The sequence below is a fragment of the Pelodiscus sinensis genome, chromosome 19 (assembly GCF_049634645.1).
Source record: "Pelodiscus sinensis isolate JC-2024 chromosome 19, ASM4963464v1, whole genome shotgun sequence".
In the NCBI taxonomy this organism is placed as follows: Eukaryota; Metazoa; Chordata; order Testudines; family Trionychidae; genus Pelodiscus; species Pelodiscus sinensis.
The window spans coordinates 19,337,317-19,364,491 of record NC_134729.1 but is presented as its reverse complement, the minus strand read 5'-3'; the positions used below and the strand labels follow the sequence as shown (position 1 = coordinate 19,364,491).

Sequence of the window (27,175 nt, the reverse complement as noted above, 5' to 3'; positions counted from 1 at the left end):
ACCGGCACCGGAAGTGGGCGCGGAGCGGGGCGCGCCGGGAGTGGTAGTTTTCCCGGGGGGGGGGGGGGCTGCGAGCGGGGAGCCAATGGGAGCGGGCGGGGCTGGTGACGCGCATGGGCAGCGCCGGAAGTGGGCGCCCGTCGCGTGCGAGGAGCCGGCGCGGCCTCTCCCCGGTGCCATGTCCGGCTTCCGCGCGCTCGGGCTGGCCGCCTGGCTGGCGGAGCAGGCGCAGCAGCTGGGCATGGGCCGCCCCACCGCGGTGCAGGCCGCCTGCGTCCCGCCCATCCTGCAGGGTGAGGGGAGCCCCCCCGGAACCCCCCCCTCGTGACCTCCCCCCCCCCCGGCATCCCCCTCCGGCCCGGCCCCCCCCCGATTCCGGCCCCCCCCCCCGCATCCCCCTCCCTTCCCCCTCGGGACCTGCCCCCCCCCCCGGCATCGCCCGGACCGGCTCCCGCTTCCGCCCCCCCCCCTGCATTCTTCTCGGGACCTGCCCCCCCCCCCGGCATCCCCCTCCGGACCTGCCCCCTCCCTCTCGTTTCTGCCCCCCCCCCCCCGCATTCCCCTTCCTTCCCCCCTCCGGACCTCCCCTCCAGGCCTTCCCCCTCCGCCCCCCCGCATCTCCCCTTATGGGGCTCCCCCCTCCGGACCTGCTCCCTCCCTCCTGCTTCTGGCTCCCTTCCCCCTCCGCCCCTTCCTCCCGGCATCCCCCCTTTCTGGGCTTCTCCCTCCAGACCGCCCCCTCTCTCCACTCTGGGCCCCCCCCGGCATCCACCTACAACCTATGAGGGCCCACCCCCCATTATTCCCTTGTTGGGGTGCCCCATTCTGTCTCTGCCCCACTGGGCACTCCCCCTTCCCTCCCCCCCGCCCCGGCATCTGCCATGGTGGAGCCCCTGGTTCTTTTCCCCTCTCCCCCCCCACTCTGTGTTATCACCTGTGTCTTGGAGTGAAAATGTTCCCTGGCTATCGGGGTCAAGTGGTGGAGGGTTGAAGGGGCTCTCCCGGTTCTGCTCCCCATGCACATTAACCAGGAACCGCTGATCCGCAGGTCGCGACTGCATGGGCTGCGCCAAGACTGGCAGCGGCAAGACGGCTGCATTCGTCCTGCCGATTCTGCAGAAACTCTCTGAGGATCCCTATGGTATATTCTGCCTGGTGCTGACGCCCACACGGTGAGCATGAATCGTGTCTCTGGGTTTTTTTCCACAAACCCCTTTGTCTCCTGAGAGACATGATTCTCGCCATGCCACTCCGTCATCAGAGGAGAAGACAGCTTCATCTGTCACTGCTCCAGCCATGCCTGGTAATGGGATTTTGAGTGTGTGGACCTTTTAGGAATAGCTATATTGACTCATACCAATAGCCCATGTCTAGTGCCTTGGCCCTGACAGCAGCCAGTACTAGATTCAGAGAAAGGTACAAGGGAGGTGGATTGGTATATTCTCCCTCCCCTAAAGTGTTTATGCCGAATATTTAAGCGTTCTCTAGTTTCAATGTTCAGACCAAGACAGGAGATGGGTGCTGTGTCTGAATTGTTCTATATTCTTTAATCTTACCCTGTTATGGCTTTCTGTGGTAAACAAGCCCAGTCTTTTCATTCTCTAGTCGCTGATCTCCTGCCATGTGACTGCAATATAACCACGGCATTCGATCAGATTTTTTTTAACCTGCCAAAGGGCAGCAGATGTTGGGCAAACAACTTTCCTGGTTGCTGCTGCTGTCATTTCCCTGCATTCCTGGTTGTCTGCATCCTGAGCACCGGAGTTTGGAGCAGTGCTGCTCCAGAGTGCCCATCCTGCTAGGACCAAGTCCTGCCAGCGTAACCCTCAATAATTTCTGGATCGCAGGAGAAGGGTTTAACAAGCTGCCTCCGCAATGGTCCCCTTTGCTGGGATCCACTTCTCTTCGTTTAATTCAGCCTCCCCCAAAAGAATTCCCCTCAGGATCAGAGAACTTCTCAGCCCTCGCTGGGGTGGCAGGAGCTTCCTTCTTGGCCTCGGAGGTGCACGACCCTCCTCCTTGGGCTGCATTTGTTAATTCAGGCCAACTGTGGTCTCCAACTAGTTTCCTTTTTACCTTAGTCCTTTTTGCCCTAGATTGGGGGATCTTAACAGCTGCTGGTATCTGGGACCACCACCTTTTCACTGAGCTCTGGGGACCTTGGCAGGCCCAGTACTCACTAGGAAGCTGGTTGTCAGGTACTGCTCACACACGGGCGGATGCTGCTCTTTCCACGTCCAATTTTTCCCTTCTTTTTCTCCACCAGGGAGTTGGCCTATCAGATTGCTGAACAGTTCCGGGTTCTGGGGAAGCCGCTTGGCTTGAAGGACTGCATCATCGTTGGCGGGATGGGTATGTGCGCGCTGGTTAAGAACCGGCCTCTGTGCCAAGACGAGGCGCCGTTCGTTAAGTCTCTCATTCGCTTTAAGGGGGGCTGCTGGGCCGTTTCAGTTCTGAAATCTGTGCCGCGACTGGGGGAGAAGGCGGTTTTAGGGAAACCGCTTTTCCCAAACGTGGAATTGTCTAGTTTCAGGAAAGCCTTATACTCACCTGAAATGGACCAAAATATAGCGATTCTCACCCGTTAACAGATTTCTCTGGATTTAATGTATGGCGGTCCCTTCCCAGCAACGACAAGGGGAGGGCTAAACTAAGGGTTTGTTGCTGGTGTCCTTTATCATTGAGGGGACACTCTGAGCAGACATGGCTGCCAGCTGTGTGATTTGTTGTTCATTAAGAAACAAACAGAAGCCCTCAAGTGCCTCTTAGTGAACTGCCCAGTTAAGCCGCATTTGGGTGCCACTGTGGCCCGGTCTCTCGCTAGGAATGAGGCAGTGTCCTTGTCACGCCTGGTGGGTGAGACTTTCTCCCTTGGACGCTACATTCTTTGCCAGGAAGTTGTTGTGCTCTGCCTAGGGCTACGTCTACACAGAAGAGGAAAGGCAAATGAGTGCGAGATTTGCATTTCCTCTTGCGAAAACCTGCCACAATATAGATGTAGCCTAGGAGGTGTCAGACCGACGCTATCGAGCGTCACTCCAGTTTGCTCAGGCTGGGATTTTCAAACGCGCCTTTGGAAATCCTGCTTTGTGTGTTGTCCCCTCGCAACATTACGTAGCTGGAGAGGGCTGCTGAAAAGGCCGAAATAGCAGATGCGTTTAAGAGAAACCTGTTTCTCACAGTGGTGTCCTGGGTTTCTTCCTCTATGTGGTGCCAGTTTTAGTGTCCAGCCCTGTGAGATGGGGCGTGCCCTGTTCCCCTTGTGGTGGGTGCGACTTAAGGGCACTGAACGTGGTGTAGGATGAGGCTGGCTGCTCGCCCGGGCCCAGGCAGCACATAGCTCAGCCCCCTTGGTGGTGTTGTTCCAGACATGGTGGCCCAGGCTCTGGAGCTCTCCCGAAAGCCTCACGTCGTCATCGCCACGCCTGGAAGGCTGGCCGATCACCTCCGCAGCTCCAACACCTTCAGCCTCAGAAAGATCAAGTTCCTGGTAAGGCAGCTCTTCGGCTGCGGCGGGGGGACCTTGGGCTGGGCCGACGTGCTTGAGTTTTCCATTAGCCGAACAGCCACGTTTCCAGCTGCTGGGGTGTGGAAATGGGCCGGCTTGTCCCAGAAGGGGCCCTGCAAGAGAATGAGTTGATGGCGCGTGTGAGGAGCCCCTCACCATGGTATCAGGGTGCTGACTGACGGAGGGCGCCTGCGTTGGTGGACACAGCCTCTCTGCGCCCAGTCACTCTCCTGCCATCATGCAAAGGCCCCTCTCTTGTCTTGCCTGTCACCTGCCGCGTCAGTCGCACGTCAATCCCTCTGTGTAGTCACCTCGCTGAGTTTGGGGCGGCCACTAGCTATGGTGAAGCATTTGGGGGCTCAAAATCTGTCCGGGGAAACTTGTGTTAGGCCTCATCGCTGTGAAACAGTCTCCCTTGCCCAGTCCTCTGCCATACCTCGGTCATGGCCCCATGTGGCGCTAACACATAACAGCGTGAGATGGATTGCTCTTACACCCAGCTGGCAAGGCGGGGAGGGCTCTCTAGAAACTGAGGCCGAGAGACGGTGATTTCGCCCTGGCCACAGAGTGGGCTTTAGCGCTGGGTTGGGAGGCCAGGAGGCCCTCTGCTAGGGGTTGCCGCTCCTCAGCCTGGCTTGTGCTGCCCGTTGAAGGTTCTGGACGAAGCCGATCGACTGCTGGAGCAGGGCTGTACCGACTTCACCAAGGATCTGGAGGTGATTCTGGGGGCAGTTCCAGCCACCAGGCAGACGCTGCTCTTCAGTGCCACGCTGACGGACACGCTGAACGAGCTGAAGAGCCTCGCCATGAACAAGCCCTTCTTCTGGGAGTCTCAGGCCGAGTAAGTCTCCCCAGGGTGCGACAGAGTCTTGGGCTTCCCCCAGCAGCCAGCGTTCCGGGCGGCGCTCCAGCGGATCGGTGTCTCCCTTCCCCCCCGTTCGCCCCAGTGTCCCAGTCACACCCTGCGCTGCTAGGTGGGGCGGGGGGGCACTTGCTGAACCTCGCTTCCTGTGCCTGGCTTCGTCCTCCCCTCTCCCCCCATCCCCTTCACCTCCCCCAGATCTGGCCCATCTCAGGATAATGCCTCTTCATGGGGCCTTCCCCTCCCAAACAGGGTGCGGACTGTGGACGAGCTGGTTCAGCGCTACCTGCTCGTGCCGGAGAAAGTCAAGGACGCCTACCTCGTCCACTTAATTCAGACCTTCCAGGACGAGCACGAGGACTGGTCCATCATCATCTTCACCAGCACCTGCAAGTGAGTCGGAAGCCGCCTGCTGGTCGCCCTGGTGCTGTTTGGGCTTTGGGAGTTCAGCGCCCAAACTCCCCACCAATTACGTGCGCCCCTCGTCCAGGCAGAACTGGGGTGGGGTGGGTTCTGGCGTGGCCTAGGGGATAGGAATTTGCCTGGGGACCCAAGGGTTGTGGGTTTGAGCCCCCCCCCCCCCCCGGGAGCGTCCCCAAACCAGCACCATTTGCCCCCAGGCATGGAACTGGCTCCCCCACTAGGTTAGGAAGGCAGGATAAGGGACCCCTTGCAAGTAGGGAGGTGAGCGGGGTCAGAGCCCTTTCACAGCTCCTGAGAACGTAGCACAAACTGGAAGGGCCAAGTCTCCGCTTAGTCCTGACGGTGCAGGGTCCGGGGCCCCTTCGGTGCTCCGGCTGCATTGGGCCCAGCTGGGGCTCCCTGGCTAGGGGGAGGGAGGGACTCGTTGCCCTCTCAAGGCCCCTTACAGCTACAGTGTGTGATTGCTTCCCCTACCTCCCCCCTGTGAGCGAGTCCAGTCGCAGGGTTTGACCCAAGACGTGCTGTCCCAGAGGAAACGGGAAATCTCTCCGTGCTCTTCGAAGAGCCTGGATTCCCCCCCTTTAAAAAACAGCCCTATGTCCGCCTGCGAGTGGGTGCCAAGCGTGGCGTGGGGAGCCGAGCTGAGCCGCTGTGTACCTGGACCCCCCGGAGGCTCTGTTGTAGGCTCTGGACTTCTCCGGGGACCAAGGGTGTAACGGGGAAACGTCTCCTCTCTAAGGAGCTGCCAGATCTTAAACATGATGCTGAAGAAGTTCAACTTCCCTTCGGTGGCCTTGCATTCTATGATGAGGCAGGTGAGTGAGCCGGTGGGGCTGGGGTACAAGGAGGAGGGTGCGTGTCCTCTGCCGTGGCATGGAGGGGGCTCAGGTTCTTCCGTGTGGAGCCCAGACATTCGGGAGATCTCTGGCTTTTGACCCCGGTTCTCTGCTCGGAGAGCCTCGTTGCTGAGCACAAGGCAGGCGGGTGCCGGGCTGGCTTCGGAACTCCCCCGGGTCCAGGTGCCTCACGCCTCGCCCGCCCTTCAAGTCCAGTCACGGGCGCCCGCAGCGTCTGGCTGTTTTCCCTGACGTGTGGGTCGTGCGCCTCCCCCGGCTCCTAACCCAGACTCCTCCCTTGGCAGAAGCAGCGCTTTGCAGCCTTAGCCAAATTCAAGTCCAGCGTCTTTAGGATCCTCATCGCCACGGACGTGGCTGCCAGGTAGGAGAAGGGGGGAGGGGTTAACGCTTCGGTGAGGTTCCTAAGCAGCAGAACCACCCGAGGGCTGTGGCTGGGGTTTGGAGAGGGGGGCTCAGGCAGGGATTCTCCCCCTCAGGCCTGGCCCAGGGTGAGGGAAGACCCTGGAGGTCGCTCGTGCACCTGCAGTAGCTGGATTCTCGGTCCATTCCCTGCTGGAGCCTGCGGGTTCGTGGGCTGAGGGGCTGCCTGAGCCCCGGGGGGAATGGCAGGCTGCTGTCTGGGTCTGTGGTTCCGAGGAGTGGGCGAGTCCCTGGAATCGGGCCGGTCATGGCAGGGCCTGGGAGCATGGGGGGTCTCCGAAGGTGGCGGGGGAGCACTGTGAACGGGGGGTGCCCTGCTGCCGCCTCCCCAGCCCCCTTCTCTTCGCTTGCATTCCAGGGGCTTAGACATTCCAACCGTGCAAGTCGTCATCAACCACAACACCCCCGGCCTGCCGAAAATCTACATCCACCGGGTGGGCCGGACGGCCCGTGCAGGTGAGCTAGGAAAGCCGGCAAGAGGGACGTGGCGGGTAACGCCCCGGTTCAAAGCAGAGACCCGCTGACGGGATTCCCCCCCCCCATCCTCGGCGCATTTATGACCGGAAAGGAGGGACCCTCAGACCGCCAGGCTGACCGGGGGAACCTCACAGGCCTTTGGGATTTCACCTACTCGCCTGGCTGGAAGCCCCTCTTGTCCAGTCAGTGTCAGATCGGACTGACCCAGCGTCCGCCTACAACCGCTCCCTGCGCTGCCTCCTGTTGCCTGGGCCCCTCCTCGGAGAGCAGAGTGAACTTCTGAGCCAGGGTGCCCTGCCACCCCCCCCATAAGGCACCTGGCGTCAGCTGCTATGTGGCGGCTGGGGGCCGGTTAGCTCCCCCCTCTGCTCTTCCCCTTTCCTGTGGCTAACGTGGGCTCGCTGCTTGTCAGCCTTTTGGTCACTGGCGCCACCTGGTTCTCCCCCGCAGGCCGGCACGGGCTCGCCATCACGCTGGTGACGCAGTACGACATCCACCTGGTGCATGCCATCGAGGAGCAGATCAGTAAGTGGAGAGCTTCCGCGCTGGCAGGGCTGTGGCCACGGCCTCTCGGGCCCAGAACCATCCTGGGAGCTGAAAAGCGGCTTCCCTCCCCCGTCCTGCGGCCGAGGCAAATCTAATCCCTCTGAGCCTCCCCCGGGCTCGCTGCTGGGGCGGGTGCAGCCCCGATTGCACTCACATCGTGCTACTCGCGCCCTGCACCCTATGGGATTGCAGAGGGCCTAGCAGCAGCTGCCTCCACAGGGCCCCTTGTCCCCAGAGAGGGGAGGTGGCGGCTGTTAGCAGCGCCTGGCAACGCTCCTTCAGGAAGACTCCTGGCTGCAGTTGAAGCTGCCATGATATGGGCCCGGCTCTCTGTCGGGATTAGAGGGAACGTTGGCCTCCGCACCTAATTTTTTCCATCCATGTGCAGAATGCATTTTGTTTGCTGCACTGGCGTATGTGTGAATGTGCACCACTCATCGACACAAAACCTAGCTGGGGGCCCTGCCAATCAGCCGAGCGGCACCTGAATCTCTTGTGGGCAGCCAGCCAAGCGCTCCGCGTGTGGGAACGCTGGTTAGTAGGGAGGGTGCTCATTCTGGGGGTTGTGGGATGCCCAGTGATGCTGAATGGGCTGGTAGCCAGGGGAGTTACCTGGCACGCTCTGGGTCCGTACCAACCCTGGCTCCCCCCCCCCCCTCCCCCCCCCCCCCGCAGAGGGTCTGGCCCCGGTCTCGTGCCAGGCCCTGAGTTGCGTGCCCGTCTTGTGTCTCCGTTTTAGAAACGAAGCTGCAGGAGTTCTCGGTGGAGGAGCGGGCCGTGCTCCACATCCTCACCCAGGTGAACGTGGTCCGGAGGGAGTGTGAAATCGTAAGTAGCCCAGCGTGGGGCGCCCTGCCGGGAGCTGGCCTCCTGTACAGCCGCACTGCCCCACTCACCGTGTCGGTCTGCGGCGGTGGGGCGAGCCGGGTCTTGTTCCCTCTGCCGGGGGAGGGCTGTGCAGGACGGGAGCTCGTCTCCTGCAATTTGCTGGGCAGGGACCCAGATCTGTCGCTCCCCATCTCCAAGGTGGGCCCGTCATCTGATCGTCGGCCTCAGCAGTATGCCGGGGGCCTGGGCGTTGGAGCAAGGGTCTGCCAGGCGCCCAGCCCGTCGGGGCTCTGCCCAGGCCTGCGACCCTCCTCGGAGCCTTTCTCCAGCCCGCTCAGGGCCTGGCACCTCACCCCGCTTTTGTGATTTGCGTTGGCAGAAACTGGAGGCGACTGATTTTGACGAGAAGAAGGAAATAAATAAGCGGAAGCAAATGATCCTGGAAGGAAAGGTGAGCAGGGCTTCCTACCACTCCTGCCAGCTGACCTGGCAGGGAGCAAGACCCGGCCCCTCCATCCTCTTCGGCCTCATTCCCTCTGGGGCTTCCGGGTGCTTTGAGAGGGGGGTGACGAAGAGAGGCCTCCGAACATGTTGGGAACCAAGGTCCATCAGCCCCTCTCCAGAGTCAGTCGCGCTTCAGAGAGCAGGGTGGGCGCAACGCACAATTATTCCATGGTGGGGGAGCAGATTGAGGGGCTGGGGGAGTAGCCGGGGGGGGGGGGGGAACGTCAGCACAGGGCAGCGCTAGGAAAGTGGAGAGCCAGGCCTGGGTTAGGAGAAGCCAAGTGGGCGCAGAGAGGGGAGGCGAGGTGCCCAGATTTGCACAGGCTGGAACAGAGCCCAGGAGTCCTGGCATCAGGTGCCCTGTTGGGACCAGGCCCCCTCCTGTGGGCGAGGATGCGTAAAGGGCCCAGGGAACCCGGGCGCATGATCTCTAGGCAGCTGGGGCAGGCAGGGCTGGGCGGCCTGTTGTCAGCTGCTCGGCGTCTGCCCGTGCAGGACCCGGACCTGGAGGCGAAGAGGAAGGCGGAGCTGGCCAAGATCAAGAAGAAGAACAAGCAGTTCCGCGAGAGGGTCCAGCAGACGCTGCAGGAGAAGCAGCAGCTGCGGCAGAAGAGGCGGCTGCAGAAGAAGGCGCAGTGGCAGCAGAGGCGAGCAGCCCCGGAGAAGTGAGAGCCCCCGGCACGTACCGCTGGGGACCGGGGGAGCTGCTGCCCGGGGCTCCTGTCCCCCTAGAGACTCCAGCTGGGAGTGGGTGATGTGGAGGCTCGGACTTGCTGTTGGTGTTCGAAGGGAAAAGGCTCGTTCTGCCAGCGTCTCCCTTCTCCCTCCCGCCCAGAGCCTCGGCTGGTGGCCCCTCCTGCCGCCAGGACGGGGCTCAGGGGTGTCCCCTTCCCGCCCCCCCCAAGCACAAAGGAGAGATCCAAACTGGGTGAGCTGGTCCTGGCCACGGAGATTCTCGGTTCCTCACCTGCTCCCGCCCTTCCCAGGGCTGGTGCTGGCCCCTTGCTCCGGGTTAGATCGGCAGCTGCTTCCCGAGTCTGACTCCAAAATCTCTGAGCGGGGCCCTGGCTTCCTGGCCCAGCTGGGGCTGCGAGGAGAGGAGGGAAGGGGAGGCAGGTCTGGTAACCTCCTAATTCACATCACCCCTGTTGGAAGCCGGTCTGCCCCCAGGCCTCTCGGAGCTTCATTTCAGCTCTGTCCCGCGCTGGGGCTGGCTCCCTCGGGCCCCGCTGCCCACACGTACATCTCGGGGCCTCTTCCCTTCCGAGAGTGGCGCTTTCCAGCCCCGGCGCCAGTCCCGCGCCTGCGGGGATTCACACGGCAGCAGGATTCGGCAGCCACCCCAGGAGCACGTAAGCCTTCGTTCCAAACCCCTCGCGGCCCCTGCTCCGTGGCCTCTGGCGGCAGCCGTCTGTCTCGCTCCCAGGCGCTCTTGCCCCAGGAATGGCTCTGGCTGTCCCAGCGGGAGGACGTGACCAGGTGCACCAGAAGCAGCAAACTTTGTGCTCCGGGGGCTGGCGGGGGAGAGATTCCGCTTGGGAGGGGTTTCCGGGGTGGCTGGCTGGGCTAGCGCTCCGCCCTTGCTGGCAGCAACCAGGGTGGGCGATGGGGGATGTTTTCTGTCACTTCCCTGCTTCCAAGAAATACTGACGTGCAATAAATAAGGGGGTCCCAGCCTGGGGGCCTCTCCTGTGCAGGGGCAGCGGCTCGGAGAGGTTGGATTTGGCCCGGCGGGCGGCGCCGACCGAGGGACGCGGCTGCGGGGGGGTCGGGTGCCCGTTGCCCAGCTTCAGGGGCTGGGCCCAAATCGCAGACGGGTTTCCCTTCGCCAGCGAGCTCGCGGGCCTGTCCCCGTGTCCCTGCTGCCGGGGGGCCAGGGCAGCACTTCTGGCACACGGCATCCCATGCAGTGGGGGGGCCCTCACCTCAGCCCCGCTCCTGTGGGGGGCCCGTCTGGGCGAGGACTGCATCCCTGGGCCCCTCTGGCCTCCGGGCCCCAGGTGCGGCTCCCCCCAGGCGCAAAGTGAACCCGGCTGCTGGGGCTAGGGAGGGGGGCCCCATCTGGAGGGGTCTGAGTGGTGCAGCTCCCCGGGGCAGGAAGAGGAGCTGGCTCCCCCGGTGGCTGCTGCTGCCCCCGCGCTGCCTGGGTACGAACCGCGCTGCCGGCTCTGGGAGCCCCACGCCTGCTGGCTGCTCAGCAAACCCCTCAGCCCGGGATGAGCCAGGCTGCTCCCGCAAGGGCTCTGCTGCTGCCTGGCTCAGTCCCCCCCTCCCAGGGCCTGCTCGCTCTGCCGCGGCCTCAGCGCCGGGCGCCTCTCTCCTCTCCCCCCGCGCTGCGTGACAGCCGGCTTTGATCAGGGCCTTTTGTCTCGCCTCCATTCAGCCTCCTTTTCAATCCCCCCCCCAGCTCTGCGCCTCTGGAGCCGAGCCTGAGTGGGGAACTAGGCCCCCCCCATTCGCTCAGGCGGGGGGGGGGGGAAGCTGCGTGTCTTGGGCTGGGCGAGGGAGGGACTCGGGGCTAAACCCCGGCCAGCACAGCGATTCCCCGGCAGGGGGCGTGGCTGTCATGGACCTGGGGCAGTGTGGGGTGCCCCCTCCCCCCCTTTTCCAGCTGCTGCGCGGCTCCCACGTGCTCTGCACGCTCAATTCCTTCCACACTCAGCCCCGGCTCTCCCCCCCCCCCCCCCCACGCTTTGAGGGCTTCCCTGGTTTGGTTGCTATGGCGACGGAGGCCAGTTCAGCATCTCAAACATCTCGTCCTCCCCGGTGCCGTGCGGCAGAGCAGGCGGGGGGAGGGAGGTTCCCAGAGGTGGGGGGGGGGGGGGCGCTGGGGCCTGCACAGCCCCCCTGTTCTGCAGGCTGCACTGGGGTTGGGTGAGAGCCACATGGAGCCGGACCTGCAGCCTCGTCCCTCCCAGGAGGCTCCCTGGCGCAGGGTCAGGGCAGGACGCTCGAGGGCTGAGCCCACTCCAAGAGGGCGGCATAGGGCAGAGCCGAGAGCTCCGGGGGGCTGTAGCCCTGGGCCCGGCCATATGCAGGAGGAGGGGGGCCAGTGATGGGATCTGGGGTAGCCGGGGCCCTGGTCTGCAGGTGGCCCTGGTCCATGTGGGTCAGGCAGGGGGCTCCAGCCCTAGTGGGGCAGGGCCATGCCCTGGAAGTTTGTCCTGCCTCAGCCCTGTGGCCGTGTGACTCCATCTCCAGCCTGGAGCTGGCCCTAGGGTCCGCTGGGCTGGCTGGAGGGGGCCGGGCCCAGCTCCCCACCAGGTGGGCTGTTGCTGGCTTTGCACAGGCCTGGCGGTTCCCGGGGTCTCCCCTCCGCACAGTGGGCGGCTCGTTCCCACGGGCGAGTCCAAGGGCCAGGAGAGGCCAGGAACCCTGCCCTGCCCCAGGCTGGACCCTCCAGGCCACGGGTCAGCAGCAGCCACTAGGTGGCAGCTCCGGCGTTCCCTGGCAGCAGCTGCGGCTGGCTCTGGTGCAAAGGGGCTGAAGCTCCCCTGTTGCTCCCTGCAGCGTCCACTGGCCTTACTCCATGTGCACGGCCTGGCCCCCCGCCTGCAGCAGACACCCCCAGGCCCCTGCCCCGCCCCTGCTCTCCGGGGCTGGCTTTGGCTCATCTGCTGGGGCAGCTTCGCTCCCCCTCGGAGCGTCTGGTCCAATCTCCCTGCGGCCCCTCGGCCCCTCTCTCCATGATGCCGGCTGGGCCTGGCTCTGTCCCCTCACTGCCCCCGGGGCACAGCTGTCTCCATGGTGTGTCCCACACACCTGGCTTCTGCCCAGCCCCGCCCCACGGTCCAGTGCGGGCAGCGGAGTCCTAGGCCAGGTGGCTGCTGCCTTGGGCGGGGAGGGGAATCTCTGAGGGGCTGCAAATCTTCCCTGCTTACATCAGTCTCCTCCCTGCTGCAGTAGCAGCCAAGTGTCCTGGGGGCTCGGGGGCTGGGTCCCTGCTGCTCCTGGGAGGGAGAGTGACTGCAGCGGAAGCCGGGGTGTCTCCCCCTCCCCCCATCTGTACATCATGGGGGTGGGCTGAGTGTACTGGGGGCCCTGCAGCCGCTGGCTCCCACCCCTTCTGCTGGACGCAGGCGAGGCTCAAGGCTTCATGCTGTCGGGCTCGGGCGCCCGCGGGCGGGATCCATGCTGGGGCCGAGACGTTTGGCTTGTTCCCACTCGCCTTCCAGCGGTGAGCCCCAACGCTCGCCCAGTCCCGCCGCCCGGATTTCACACGGGGCTCGGGCGCCAGAGCGGGGCCTTGTGCAGCTGGTCCTGCCCCGCTGGACTGGGGGCCCGAGGTGCCGCCTGAGTGGGAGTGAGTAGAACCTGGGGGTCAGCTCTCAGGCGTGCCCTGGGCCCGTGGTCCCCCCAGGCCCAACGCCACGGCCACGGCTGGCTCCGAGCGGCAGGGGAGGGCTTTGAGCGGGCGAGCTGCCCAGCGCTGTGGGTGTGGAGGCAGGGCCTGGTGTCTGTGCAGGGCAGAGACGGGGCCATTGGCCTTCCCTCCCCACTGCTAACTGGTCTGCTGCAGCCAGGGGCGGTGGGCTCAGCCGGGCAGAGCGTTTGGGCCTCTCTGGGGGAGAGGCATGTTGCTTGGCACCGGCCCAATCGCACTGCTGCATTGTAACCCCCCCGCTCCTGTCCCAGCCCTTGGTACCGGGGTTTGAGGCCTGACCTTAGCCCAGCACAGAGGCCCAGGTGAGGGGCCCGCTCCCCAGAGGCGCCCGCCTGCAGCAGCATCAAACACGGGTGTCGCAGGCCGGCCGCTGCCTGAGAACAGGGAAGCCGCCGGGGGCCTGCTGCCGGCTGCAGCCCCACATGGAGGCCAAGCCATTAATAGCTGCCCGCGAGGTGGTACCCACCTGGAGTGAAGCCGCGTTCCTCCCACCACCTGCCTTCGGTGCATCTTCTTTGCATGCTGGGAAGGGACAGGCAGAGTGGCCTGTTTGTTGCCGTTGCCAGGCAGGGCCGGGCTGCAGAGACCTCTCCTGCCTCCACTGCTGCCGGCCCGTAGGGCAGGGGTGGGGAACCTTTTTTGGGTCAAGGCTGCTGACCCACAGCAAAATGAGTTGGGGGGGGTCGTGCACAAGTGAGAAGCAAAACCCCCCACAATAAACCTCACTGATGTGGCCCCTGGCAAAAGCAGAAAGGCACAAGTAGCTTCTGGGGTGGGGCCAAAAATGAGGGGTTCAGTGTGGGGCGGGCGGCTGCTGGGAAGCAGGCCTTGGGTATGAGGTCTAGGCAGGCGGGAGGGTGCAGGAGCGGGTTTGGGGTTGGCAGGCCTAGGAGGGTGAAGGAGAGGGCTGGGTGGCAGGTAGGGTGCAGGAGTGAAGTGGGGTGGAGGGTCTGGGCAGGAGGGAGGTGCAGGAGTCTCTGCCCCCCCCCCCCCCCCACCATAGGTCAGCTCCAGACTGGCTTGCACACTGGCCTGTGAGACTGCAGCAGGGAGCCAGTGCTGGGGCTTGAGCTGCATGGGGGCCCTCAGGGCTGGAGTGCCAGCAGCAGCTCCTTGGTGCTGGGGGGGGGGGAGGAGGAGAAGAGCCCCGAGCCTCTAGGGCCAGATCCAGGCAAGCCAGGGGCCTCATCAGGCCCCCGGGGCCTTAAGTTTCCTCTGCCTTAGACAGATAGGTCCTGCTGATGGTGCATCCTTGGGGGTCGCCTGGGGCTGAGGCGTGCGAGGGACGAGCCTTCCCCCGTGTGCCCCCGCCCTGGCTCCTGTCCGTTCTGACGGGTCTGCAAGGCCAGAGAGACGATCCGCTGGCCAGTGTGAGCCTTGCTGAGGGGCCGGGGGCTGAGGGTGGAGCAGAGCTAGCGGCCGGGGGCCGGGGGATGGAAACAGCCCACGCAGGTGCCTCTTTTGGCTCAGTGTGCCACGCCTGCGAACACAAGCGAGGTCAGAGCCGGCTGCATATGGCACTGGGGAGCAGCCCCAGCACCTGGCCCCTCAGGCCCCTGGGCAGGAGCGCTGGCACTCGACCTGGCCAGGAGTGGTGCAGCACACGGGTACCCGCAGCGCCTGGCACTTCCTCGTGGGCTGCGGAGGGGCTGCTGTGCGAGCCGCCTGCCGGGCTGTTAACAGCACAGATGCCTCTTGCAAAAGGGGGCTGTGTGTGTGAGCGGGCGCCTGCTGCTCCTAGTCGGGGTTGGACGGGCCCTGGGCGGGGGGCTGATTGCCCCCATGGCTCCTGTTCTTTCCTCGCCCCGGTGTGGGCCCGAGCGCAGAACCGGGCTGCGTGCCCGGGAAGCAAAGAGCAATAATCATTCCAGATCACTCCGGCAAACCTCGCGGGAGCCTCTGCTTTTATTGCGCGGAGACCAACATCTTCCAAGCCGAACATTTAACCGCTGCCTCTCGGCCCTGCCCACGTGAGCCTCGCAGGGGGAGGCCTGAAAGCCAGGAGCACATTCCCCTGGCTGGGCAGTGTAAACAGACCAGCTCAAACTAAGAATAGCCCCTGTCCTCAGAGAGGCAGAGCAGCTGATCCGCCAGCCCGGATGGAGGGCCGGGCGCTGGTCACCTCGTTCCACGAATGATGCTGTTTAATTCCAGACTCAGCCAGCTGCACCTTTAACCCCTGCTGGGGCCCCTCACCTGGTCCAGGGATTCAACAGGAGCACCCCACAGTCACACGAATGCAGGCCCCCCGTGGAGCGGGTCAGGAGAGCGTGGGCCCCAGTGCTGCGTGGCTGGGTCGTTGCGTGGCCCTGGGCGCAGCTGGTGCGGCAGTGGAAGCAAACCACCGGTGGGCCGCTCGTCTCTCTGGTTCTTTCCCCTCCACCACCTTTGCTGCACGGCCATGGGCCTTTGAAAGACTCGCCCGGCGGCTCTTCGTTCCACAAATGCCGTTCAAGCAGCACTTCCGTCAGGCCTTGGGGAGAGGGGGAGGTTGCAGCCTAGCATGTAAGCCAGCAAGAAAACGGGGACTTTGTGAGGAGTCTGGTAGGCAGCCCCCACCCCGCTTAGCGTGTGTTGCTCAGCGAATTCCCATGGAGAAGCCCAGCCCCGCGCTTCAGCTTTCAAGCCCTTGTAAAGCGTTTTGCTCACGCGAGTCTCGCACCCAGACTCCTCCCCGCACACGGCTCCAGCGGGGCTTTCTGTGCAAGGCCTCATCAATAATTAAGACACCCGTTTGCCAGGAGACTCATCCACTGCACTAAGTTCTCTGCAGTCAGCGGAACGCCTGCCAGCAGCAAAGCCCCCGTTCCTGGGTTGCTTGACAAGAATTGCCAGTGGGGGAGAGACGCAGCAGTGAACCCGGCCGCCTTGCCGCTCGCTGGCTGCTGTTGGCATCAGGACGTGATTTTCCAGCGACGGAGACGGACGCCGTTACTGTCTCCTGGGTGCTGACGTGGGAGCAGTTCCCACGGGGGAGTAGTCGGCGTGGCTCTTAGCAGTGGCTTGTTTTACAGGCCCTGGACTCCCCGCCCCCAGCTGCCGCCTCTTCTGAATTTAGGGCCTTTCTGGAACTAGCTGGTGATTCGTTAGTTTGGAAGAGCCGAGGCCGAAGGGAGGTGGCCCTGGGCCATCCTGCCCCTGCTCCCCCTCAGGGGGCGGCTTTTAGGGAACGTGGGATGCTGCTCAGAGTGCTCTGTGGATTACTCTGGTCATTGCAAATAGCACCCAGGGGCATTGAGAGTGGCCAGGAATTGAGCTAGGTCCCCAGCCGCCGGGCGGCAGAGCGGTGCAGCCTGTACAGCACGCTGCATGGACCCCGCCCCCCCAATTCCCTGCTAGGTCTGCGGCAGGCACAGGCACAGTCGGGAAGCTCAGGCAGATGCTCCCAGGGTTAGGGGTATGAGACGGAGCAACTGCAGGGGCGTGTGGGGCGGTGCCTGCTCATTTCTGGGTGCAGCAAGGGACTGGCACTGCAGGGTTCGTTTCTCTGGGGGCAGCGCTGTCCCACCCCGGGGATGCTGACAGTTCCAGCCCCAGGGAGTGGGCGGCGCCCCGGCCGCCTGCTGGGTCACTTGGCCTAGAAAGGAGGAGGGGTGGCCTCGGGAGCAGGACCATGATGACGGGTCCCTGTGATGGCAGGGCAGACACAGGCTGGTCGTGCAGAAGCTGGGGGTGGGGGCACCCCGCGGTGAGCTGTGGAGGGAACTCCCCACTCCAGCAAGCCCCAGGCAAGTGGCCTTGTCTGATCAGTGTGGCCAGCGCCCAAGTGCCGGGTACGGCCTGGAGCGGGTTGGCGACGCCACGCCAGCACTGGGGCGTTCTTGGAAGGGGGCGGAGCTGCGGCCGTGTCAGCCTCACCCGCCAGCCCGGCGCCTCGTCCCGTGCAGAGCCACCGCTGCGGCTGAGCCGGGTGTGGCGGGACGTGTCCTGGCCCCTGGGTGGAGCGCACGGCTCTCGGGTACTGCAGCAGAGGAGGCGCCTCAGCCGGGTGGCAGGATGCTGGAGAAGCACCGCGCCTCCAACTCTGCCCAGGCCTCCAAACCGGGCCCGGCCTCACACGCCCAGCGGGGGCCGGTGGCGCTAGGCTGGCTAAGCCCAGCCCCCTTGCCCTCTGGAGAGGCAGTGTTCAACCCACCCAGGCGTGGTCCCAGGCGTGGCCTTCGCGGGATCGTTGTGCTGCTGGGTTGTGCGTAGGGGCTGCAGCAGGGACCAGGGGGTGTGGCCTTACGTGGAGCCGTAAGGCCAGGGCGTTTTTCTGAGTCTCAGGGTCTGTGGGGTGGGGGGGGGTCTAATGGGGACTCAACCCCCACACTGGTTCAGGGCCCTCCCTTTACAACACATGGTGTTAAATCAGCCAGTGAAGTTCTAGGGCCGTGTTCTCCCGAGCCCCTTGCTGCCTTCGGGCAGCCATGACTCACCAGGCCCGGCCCTTCGGCGTCCTGGCTCCCCGTGACTCAGTGACGGGGCACGGCCTCGCGTCTCTCCAGGGCAGAAGGAAGAGAAGCAGGCGCAGCAGCGGTGGCCCTGGCAAGCAGGCTGGCTCCTGTCCGTGTCTGACACATCCCTGCATGCTGGGGCCCCCGCCCCTCCCCGCTCCTCCACTAAAACAGAAAAAACGACCAACGGTAGCACGTTGCACTTCGCACGCACAGCCCCGGTCGCTGCTGGTGAAACGCCATCGCCCGCCAGCCCAGGTGAACTCAGCTCAGCGACGGGGCGGGGGCGGGGGGAGCCGTGTTTAGCCTGTAACTGAAAAAACAAGGAATGTGGACGGTGGCAGGAGCTTCCGTGGGCACCACCCGCTTCTTCGGCCGGATGGAGCAAGGGGGCCGTGAGGCGGGTGGTGCCCACGGAAGCGCGTGACGCCGTCGACCGGTCTGGTTGGTCTCTAAGGTGCAGCGGGACCATTCGATGTTTTTTCAGCTCCAGGCTAACATGGTCCCCTCTGTCAGTCGCTGAGCCGAGTTCACCTGGGCTGGCGGGCGATGGTGTTTCACCAGCAGCGAGCGGGCCTGTGCGTGCGAAGTGCAACGTGCTCCCTCAGGGCACCGGGTCAAGCAAAGCCTGACAAGTCCGTGCTCGTGAGCACACCGGGCGGGGGGAGGGGAGGGCTCCGTTCCCACTCCGCGCCGCGCCTCCTTGTCCTTCAGCGGGAGGGCGCTGACTCACCCGGGAGGTTGCTCAAGCAGGTGGGACACTCCCGTGGTGGCCACAGGAGAGTGTGGGGGGGAAGGTGGCCAGTTCCAAGTTAGATCCGTCTCTTTAACAGGTAGTTTGCCCAGAAAGGCCCCGTGGGCGGGTGAGCAGCTGCCAACACGCCCAAGAGACGCCTGTTTAACCCATTGTTGCCCACGTCCAAGGAGACCGAGCGAAGGCACCTGTCCCGCGGCGGATCTCTATTTCCCACCGCGTGGCCGTAGCCCCGTCCGATCCTGTCACACCCGCCCCCGCGGGCAGCCCCCTTCCAGTGCCCTCTAGCCCCACACAGGCGTGGGAGCAGCTCAGGCCCAAACATTTTCCTGGCTGCGCAGGTTACGAAATCCCTCCATTGCCTCACAACTTCTTCGAAAGGGAGGGAGGGGGCTGGCCGAGCTCAGACACAAGCTGTGTCACCTTGACATCCCCCCACCGAAGCCTGCGCCTGCCCTTCTGGAAAGCCCCAAGCCAAATGCCCAGGCATAAGCAGGGCGGGGGCCAACGGAGCCCTGAGGCTGTCGGAGGCCAATGGCAGCTCCCCTGAAATCAGAGCAGTCACTGGGTCTGACCCTCCCATCACTGAACCCCCGTCCCGTCGGGGGGCCTGAGGGAGAGGGGGTCCCACCCAGCGGAGATACTTGTCACCCAGCTGCCCGCGGAAGGGGGGCTTGACCCTGTGCCGGGGGGCTGGAGACCCCACGAGCCCTCGGGAACGTTCTCCAGGCATCGCGCCTGTCCACGCGCCTGCTGGGCGACCCGCAACGGGTCCACACGCCGCTTCCTCGGTAGCCACAGGGCTTAGCAACTAGGCAACTGCAGGGCTCCACAAGGCCAGGAGGGAGGGGGGAGAGACAACCCCTCCCCCCGCCTCCCCTGGATTTACATTGCACAACACCCAGAAGGGCACCCAAATGTCCCAGCAGGCTCCAAACGGCCCATGTCCTGGCTCCATCCAGTTGTGTGGCTCCAGGGGGAGCAAAGCATGAGGGACCTGCACCCTCCAGAGCCCCCCAGGCAGGGCTGCCCGTCTCCCGGGACCATGCTTCCCAAGAGACGGGCCGAGCGACCAGCCCCGAGGAGCAGCAGCCTGGACAGGTGTCAGTTCAGCGGTCGGTGGGTCGTCCCAGCTAGTCTGTTTCCCAAACCCTCCCCCGCTCCCCTGCTCCTCCCAGCTGAAAGCAGCTTGGGGCACTGAAAACCCACTGCCTGAAAATCAACCCCTGCAGCGTCTTCCCCTCCGGAGGGCGTGACTGGGCAGCCACAGGGGAATGGCGCCGGGGGAGGAGAGGTCCCTGCAAGCCCCTGGCAGTGATAAAAAGCGATCGGAGTCTATTAAAAAGGTGGCTGTGAAAGGGGGCGCAGGGGCTGGGAAGCAGGGTCCAGGCGGTCTGAGTCCTCCAAAGCAAGTGAGCCCTAGAAAACCTACGGAGAAAAGCAAAGGCAGCGCCGGCCCGGCCCTGGAAGAGGAGCGTGTCCTGCTGTACAAACGTCAGGCCAGGAGGGCAGCGTCACTGGGCGGTGCCCCCAGGGGAGCGTGCTGCCCCCGGGCCATGCCGGATCTGGGCAGGCCTGGAGGTGACTCATGGATGCTCCTTGGGCGGAAGCCCGGCCAGTTCAGGTGGCTACTGGCGCCGCGGCGGCTCTGGCCAGGCACGCTCTGTCGCAGGCCGTGGGCGGCTTGTGTCCAGGTCAGGGTCAGGGCCCGACTAGAAGGCCCTGATGCAGTCTGTGACTGGCCCCGGCTGGGCTCGGCTCCTCCCAGAGGGTGTCTCTGTGGCCAGGGCGGCTCAGTTGCTTTCCACCAGCTTGGCTAGTCCCTGCCGGAGCTCGCTGAGCTCGAAAATCTTCACATCCATTAGCTCGGCCACCCTGGTGACTTCGCCCTGCATCTTCTCCCTCTCCGCCAGGCTCTCGGCCAGCGCTTGCTCAGCCGCGTGCAGACGGCGCTCCAGCTCCCCGTTGCGCCCCTCCAGTGCCTGCCGGGACACAAAGGCTCAGTAAACAAGAGGGCAAAGAAGCAGCTACCCCCGCGCACACCCCACGGCCAACACACACACACAGCAGCTATCCCCGCACCTTAACTGCGCACACCCCACGGCCAACACACACACAGCAGCTACCCCCGCACCTTAACTGCGCACACCCCACGGCCAACACACACACAGCAGCTACCCCCGTACCTTAACTGCGCACACCCCACGGCCAACACACACACAGCAGCTACCCCCGCACCTTAACTGCGCACACCCCATGGCCAACACACACACAGCAGCTACCCCCGCACCTTAACTGTGCACACCCCACGGCCAACACACACACAGCAGCTACCCCCGCACCTTAACTGTGCACACCCCACGGCCAACACACACACAGCAGCTACCCCCGCACCTTAACTGTGCACACCCCACGGCCAACACACACACAGCAGCTACCCCCGCACCTTAACTGTGCACACCCCACGGCCAACACACACACAGCAGCTACCCCCGTACCTTAACTGTGCACACCCCACGGCCAACACACACACAGCAGCTACCCCCCACCTTAGCCGCGCACACCCCGCAGCCAACACACACACACACACACACACACACACACACACACACAGAGCAGCTACCCCCGCACCTTATCCACACTCACCACATGGCCAATAAAATACATACACAGGAGCTACCCCCCGCACTTTAACAACACACACCCCAAGGCCAATACACACAGCAGCTATCCCTGCACTTTAACCACACACACCTCACAGCCAGCACACACATAGCAGCTCCCCTGCACCTTGACAGTGCACACCCCAACAAACGCAGCAGCTACCCACACGCCTTAACCACGCACACCCCATGTCCAATACACACACAGCAGTTCCCCCCACACCTTAACTGTGCACATCCCAAACAACACACACACAGCAGCTACCCCAGCACCTTACACGCATCAACACACAGCAGCTTCCCCTCCTTAACAGTGTACACCTGCCACAGACAATACACAAAGAGCAGCTGCCCTGCATCTGAACACCAGTGCACACCAATGTTCCCTCTAATCTTTTCCATGCACAGAATTTTGACATCCCTGTGCAGAATAAATTTGCATGTGCGCTGCGAACGTGCACCACCTGTAGATACAAAAAACCCCAAACCCTAGCTGTGGGTGCTCTGCTAATCAGCGGGGTGACGTTGGAATCTCCTGAGCAGCTGCACAAGCGCCCAGCTCAGAGGGAACACTGGTGCTCACACACTTGCCTGTGCACACACGTGCACCCTTCCACTGACACACGCACCCAGGTTCTCTCATATGCCAGCCCAGATGCCCGTGTACTCACCCCAACACATCACATACCCCCGCCACGGCCCTTCTCACTCATGCACACCTGGTGTGTGGAAATGGCGGCCCTTTATTGATCCCACTGCTGAATTGCACCCAGTTCCCCTGTTAGTACCTGGTGTGACGTAAGAGGGGGGCTGGCCACTCTGTACCCCAGGCTTCCCCTGCGATTCCCACTGACTCACCCACATGTGAGTCCCAGTATGAGCAGATAACACTGCTCTTCCCAGGGGGAGAGACAAAGGAAGGGAGGCGGAGATGGCCACCTGGCTGGGGGGCAGGGTCTGGGAGTTGGGCAGTTTCTGGCTGGGAAACATGAAGGGAACAGACTAAGCTGGGTGCTGAGGGTTGAGGGGGGCGATGGACCCCCTACCCCAAGGGGGCTAAGGCTGCCTGGCCCTGACTCCTGTAACCACATCACGTCTGTGCTGTGCTGTATCCTGGAGGAGCAATAAACCCCCTCTATTCTACTGGCTGGCGGAGTCTGTTCTTGCTGCTACGGGGCTGCAGGATCGGGGGAACCCCGACACGCTGTCACACCTGGGCCCGACCCCCTCTCGCCTCAGTGCTGGGTGCCTGCCTCTCTGGACCACCGATCTGACCTCCAGCCCACCAGCCTCTGCAAACGCACTGCCAGCGCCGTCCACAGGCCCCACTAACTCTGCTCTGAGACCTGAGCCTCTGGCGTCTGCCCAGCCTCGCGGCAGGCCTAGGACAAGAGTGCGTCGCTCTCTCTCCACCAGCACCCAGTGGCTGAGCAGGAAGATGCTTGAATATATTCTCCGCCCCATCTGTGCTGCGAGCAGAGCTCGTCTCAGCGTCCCAGGCCGCAGCAGGCCCTGACGGGCACAGGCAGACAGCTCTTGGAGCCCGGACAGATGGACTGAGAGAGCCGCCATCTGCCTCCTGGCCTAGAGGCATCCCTCCTCGCCTGCCCTGCCCTGTGAGCCTGCTGAGAGCTCCGCGGCGGGGTCAGCCGGCGAGAGTTTCTGTGGCCCTCCTTCCCGTGGGCTGCGAGTGTCCTCTGCCCAGGACGGGGCCCCGGCAGTGAGCACAGGGACTGCGGGGTTACACGGCACCGCGCCGCTGCGGTTGCACGTCCAGCAGGAGGACGCAGGCTCCAGGGAAAGCGGGATTTGCAGAGAGGCATTGTAATCTTTTCAGTGCAGTGGGGCGCGCGCAGGAGCTGGGGGCAACTGCCTGGCAGTGGGGCCCGGGAGGGAGGGGAGATGGAAGAACATCCCCGTCTGGTTCCACAGCAGCCCCTAAAGAGCGGGGGCCAGCTCCTGTCGGCCAGCAGCACCTCAGGACACACAGGACGGGGTCCCCTTGCTGGCGGGGGCTGGGGAAATGATTCAGCTCTGCTGAAAGAGGAAGGGTGGGGGGGGCCCAGCCAGCACCCCTCTCACGGGCACTGGGGAGAGGGATGTAGCTGGGGGGGTGCTGGGCAGTGCTGTGCTGGCTGCCCCAGTCTGGATGGGGTTGCGAGATGGAGCTGTCTAGGCCGGGCAGTGCTGTCCCCAGACCCGCCGGGCCGACCTCCCGTCACCTGCAGCTTCTGCAGCATCTCCTCGCGCTCCCCCTCCGCCTCCCACTGGCCGCTCCTCTGGCTCTTCAGCTGCTGGATTTCCTGAAGCACGGAAAGGAAAGGAATCACTGCCTGGTCTCGCCCCGGGCCGCCACAGCCTCCATGGTCACAGCCCAGGCCAAGCCCCGGAGGACAAAGCTACGTCCCACCGGAGGGGATACCCGTTCACAGCCCCTGCAGTCCGCCTTGGCCCCAGGCCCTCCAGCCCACCCCTCCAGCCTCTCCCCCTCATCCGAGCACTCCACAGGGCACAGCTACACTGCCTCCTGCTGCTCCCGCTGCATCTATTCCCCCGGCCCGTCGCCAGGAGCAGGGCCCCCCTCAGTCACAGCGCACCCTCCCCTCTTTCTCCAGCAGGCGCCTGGGGCAGATGCAGCTTTGGCTCCGGACACAGACTGATCCACAGAACTGCTGCCTACTCCCGCCCCCTCCCAGGAGCATCCCCCGGTGCCGCCACCCACCCGCTTGGCACCGCGAGGGGAGAAGGTGCAAATGAACAAAGCCCGGAGCCTCTCTCCGCATCCCTCCCTCCCCCCCCAGCCCTGTAATTGAAGCTCTGCTTTCGGTCACTAATGCGCCCGCCGTGAGAGCAGCAGGCCGTGTCTGGGACGCTGCTGAGGAGTGGGGCGGGCATGTGGGGCAGGCGGTGCCAGCAGCAGCCGAACCAGCTGTACTAGGGGCTCCCGTGGGTGGGAAGGGAGGAGAGGCAGGGGCTGTCTGATGCCCCGGCCTGGGAACAGGAGCCTTCCCATGGGGACCCTCAGGTTTCACACCTATTCAGCCTTAGTTCTCTTTTGGGAGCAGGCCAGGAGGCCACTGGGGGCCCTTCCAGGGCTGAGCTGTGGACCCTCTTCTTGGGAAACCAACCTCCCACGCAGAAGAGCCCAGGGCCTTGGCCAATATCTGCTCCCCAGGCTAACTGGTGAAGGGTAGCCCCACCGGCCGGTACTTTCACAGGAGAGAGCTAGAGGGGCCTGCACAAAGCCAACAGGGACTAGGGGAAATGGTTAGGGTTGTTAAAGGGCAGGAAATCCTCTGAGAGATCTTGGAGTCACTGAGGAGAGTTCTCTGAAGACATCCACTCAGTGCGCAGCGGCAGCCAAAAAAGCAAACAGGATGTTGGGAATCATTAAGGGATAGAGAATAAGACAGAGATGATCTTATTGGCTCTATAAATCCATGGGACGCCCACATCTTGAATACCACGTCCAGATGTGCTCGGGTTTCTCTCAAAAAAAATATCTTGGCTTTGGAAAAGGTTCAGAAAAGGGCAACACAAATGCTTAGCGGTTTGGAACGGGTCCTATATGAAGAGAGATTAAAAAGACTGAGACTTTTCATCTTAGAAAAGAGAAGACTAAGGGGGGAGATGCTAGAGGTCTATAAAATCATGAGTGGTGTAAAAAAAGTGAATAAGGAAAAGTTATTTACTTGTTCCCATAACATAAGAACTAAGGGTCACCAAAAGAAATTAATAGGCAGCAGGTTTAAAACAAACTAAAGGAAATTTTTCTTCACTCAGCGCATAGTCAACCTGCGGAACTCCTTGCCAGAGGATGTTGTGAAGACTAGGACTTTACCAGGGTTCAAAAAAGAGCTAACTTCATGAAAGTTAGGTCCCTCAATGGCTAATAGCCAGGGTGGATAGGAATGGTGTCCCAAGTCTCTGTTTCTCTGGAAGTGGATGACAGGGGAGGGATCACTTGATGATTGTCTGTTCTGTTCCCTCCCTCTGGGGCCCCTGGCATCAGCCACTGTGGGCAGACAGGACACTGGGCTGGATGTACCTTTAGTCTGCCCCAGTCTGCCTGTTCTTATGTTCTCCAAGGTGATGGAGGCTGGGGCCGTCCTGGTAAGATTCGGCCCAGTGCCACAGAGCAAAGCGCTCTGACTATTCCACTTGGGGCCATTATCAGAGTGCGAACACGGGGCTCTAGTCTTTTCCCCCTGGGCCCAGGGCAGAACTCACCCTGGGTACATCTACAATAGCTCGTTAGTTCGAGCTAGGTAGGCAAATGAGGGCAAGCGGAGTTGTAAATGAAGCCTGGGATTTAAATATCCCGGGCTTCATTTGCATGTTCCCGGGCGCCACCATTTTTAAATCCCCCTTAGTCCGAACTCCGTGCTGGAGGCTACACGCGGCACAGAGTAGGTAGTTCGAATTAAAGATCCTAATTCCACGAGGAGTAACGGTAGTTAGAATTAGGATCTTTAATTCGAACTACCTGCTCTGTGCTGCGTGTAGTCTCTGGCACTGAGTTCGGACTAAGAGGGATTTAAAAATGGCGGCGCCCGGGAACATGCAAATGAAGCCGGGATATTTAAATCCCGGGCTTCATTTGCAACTCCGCTTGCCCTCATTACTCTACCTAGCTCGAACTAACGAGCTAGTGTAGACGTACCCCCTGAGAGCGGAGAGACCGGACCAGGAGGAAATATGGGTCTGGGATTCCACCGGCCAGGGAGGGAGGGAGGCAGAGGGTAGCATGGGGGGAGATTCACTCCTTGTTGGGCCTCGTCCTAGTGACCTCCCTGGGGGCGCTGCGGTCAGGCCGCCCCGGCACTGCCCCACCATCTGCGCCTCTGCTGTTACCTCGTCTTTGGCCTTGATCAGCAGCTCCAGCTCTTCCAGCGTCTGGCTCAGCTCCTCCTTGCTGCCCTCGGGGGAGGAGTTATGGGCTCTCTGCAGCTCCAATTCAGCCACCTACTCGGACGGGCAGGGAGAAAGGAACCGGGTCACGTGGCAGCCGGGGCAGGGCACACAGGCCTGGGGCCCGGCCGGCTGGGGATGCTACTTGGAGGCTTGAGCACGGAGGCAGGATGAGAGAACCCTTCCCGCGGCTGTCGTGGATTGGAGGGCGCTGCTGAGCAAAGTCCTGCCCCAGAGCCCTGCGTGGGAGCCTCGTGGCTTTGAACTGGGGCACGTCAACCCCGCACCCGCAGCCTCTGCTCCTTGGAGAATCCGGCACCACAGCCCTAGAGCTCTCTGGCCGGCCTGGGAGTTTTCCCTCCGTCCCTCACTGCTCAGTGGATCGCCGTGGGCAGGCAAAGCTGGGGACCACGGGGAACAAGGGGCGTGAGGGTTCAGTTCTCCGCGACCTGGCGCTTCACTTGCTATCGCGGCCCCGCCTCTCTACGCCTGTCACCTCGGTCTCCAGCCTCGGTAGCCCCAGCAGCCACGGCCACCCCAGCTCTCACCCCTCTGCCTCTGGTAGCGCTTGTCTCTTGCAGGCTGGGGCGTTAGCAAGCGACACTAGAAACCCAAGGGGCAGGAGCATGTGACAGTCCCGAACCAGGCTCAGCCATGGTACCCTCCCCTCCTGCCAGGTACATCTCCCCCAGGTCCCCCCCAGATACTCACTGCCACTTCCCCGAGGTTCCCTCCCCCAAAGTACCCCCCCTTCTTCCACCAGGCTCCTCTCTCCTCTTCCCCCAGGGGCAAACGCCAAGTCTAACCAGGTCTCCCTTCCCCCTTGCTAACCGGGTTCCCCCCTCCCCCAGACTCAGAGACACGGGGCCTTTCTGGCGGCCACGCCCAGTGCCCGGACTCCTCAGTCATGCTGCACAGCAGCAAGCTTTTGTCTCCGGGCTCCCGCTGGGCTGACCTTGAACAAAGGTTCCCTCCCTCCCCTCGGTGCCGGTCACACACTGAAACATCAGAGGCAGGCTCTATCTATAGCCCCGTCCCCCCTGCACGCCCGCCAAGGCTGGGCCAGCTGACCCCAGCCCCGCGCACCTGAAATGTGCACAGAGAACCTGGTTCTAATGGGGGGGGGGGGGGGCTTGGCCCGGGCGCGCTCCATTTCTGAAAAACGCTGCACAGAGGTTTCAATAATTCACCGGCAGAGGGTTCGCGTTGAAGGGTTCATCCCAGGACTTGCACCTAGGAGGAAAACCCTGGCCCTGGCCAACACGGAGCTCCAACAGGAGCGCTCTAGTCCGGGTGCGGCACGTGCACTGTGCAGAGGTGGGGGCTAGGGGTGGGGGAGCAGCTACAGGGGCTGGGGCTGCGGTGGGCTCAGCTTGGCACAGGTGGTGATCGTGACGTGCCAGATTCCCAGGATCTCCGGAGGTCTGGCCCCTTGGAAGCCCCCCTGGACCTGCGGATGGCCGTGCCGTGCCACGAGCCCACAGACGCTCCGGTGTGTTAACTCTCGAGACACTCTTGGTTCAAGATCTTTTCCTGGGTTCCTCCAAGTCACCGTCGATGGCACCAGCAGCCCCCGGCCTAGTCTCATTAGGGCCCCGACGG

The 27,175-nt window shown here is 63.2% G+C and overlaps 2 protein-coding genes across 4 annotated transcripts in view; one reads left to right on the top strand and one right to left on the bottom strand.

Moving 5' to 3' along the window:
* The first annotated feature begins 108 nt into the window (after positions 1-108).
* On the top strand, positions 109-10,124 carry DDX49 (DEAD-box helicase 49). Its single transcript, XM_075902863.1, has 13 exons — positions 109-293; positions 1,049-1,172; positions 2,267-2,352; positions 3,369-3,490; positions 4,162-4,349; positions 4,623-4,763; positions 5,533-5,608; positions 5,935-6,011; positions 6,429-6,526; positions 6,998-7,072; positions 7,833-7,921; positions 8,301-8,372; positions 8,921-10,124. The coding sequence occupies exons 1-13, from the start codon at positions 179-181 to the stop codon at positions 9,092-9,094; spliced, it is 1,437 nt and encodes a 478-aa protein (XP_075758978.1). The 5' UTR covers positions 109-178; the 3' UTR covers positions 9,095-10,124.
* Positions 10,125-14,685: 4,561 nt separating this feature from the next.
* Positions 14,686-27,175, bottom strand: part of HOMER3 (homer scaffold protein 3) — a 36,571-nt gene continuing 24,081 nt past the window's right edge. For all 3 annotated transcript variants that reach the window (XM_075902865.1, XM_075902866.1, XM_075902864.1), the window contains 3 exons: positions 25,517-25,627; positions 22,885-22,965; positions 14,686-19,981 (listed from right to left, as the gene is read on the bottom strand). In XM_075902865.1, the coding sequence (XP_075758980.1) occupies positions 19,793-19,981; positions 22,885-22,965; positions 25,517-25,627 (381 nt within the window). In that variant the 3' untranslated portion in view covers positions 14,686-19,792. The remainder of the gene's footprint in view (positions 19,982-22,884; positions 22,966-25,516; positions 25,628-27,175) is intronic.

Excerpts from the sequence above, each read along its gene's own strand:
- DDX49 (XM_075902863.1), top strand. The coding sequence starts at position 179 with ATGTCCGGCTTCCGCGCGCTCGGGCTGGCCGCCTGGCTGGCGGAGCAG. Across the intron at positions 1,173-2,266 it reads CTGGTGCTGACGCCCACACG|GGAGTTGGCCTATCAGATTG; the intron begins GTGAGCATGAAT and ends TTTCTCCACCAG. Across the intron at positions 4,764-5,532 it reads ATCTTCACCAGCACCTGCAA|GAGCTGCCAGATCTTAAACA; the intron begins GTGAGTCGGAAG and ends CTCCTCTCTAAG.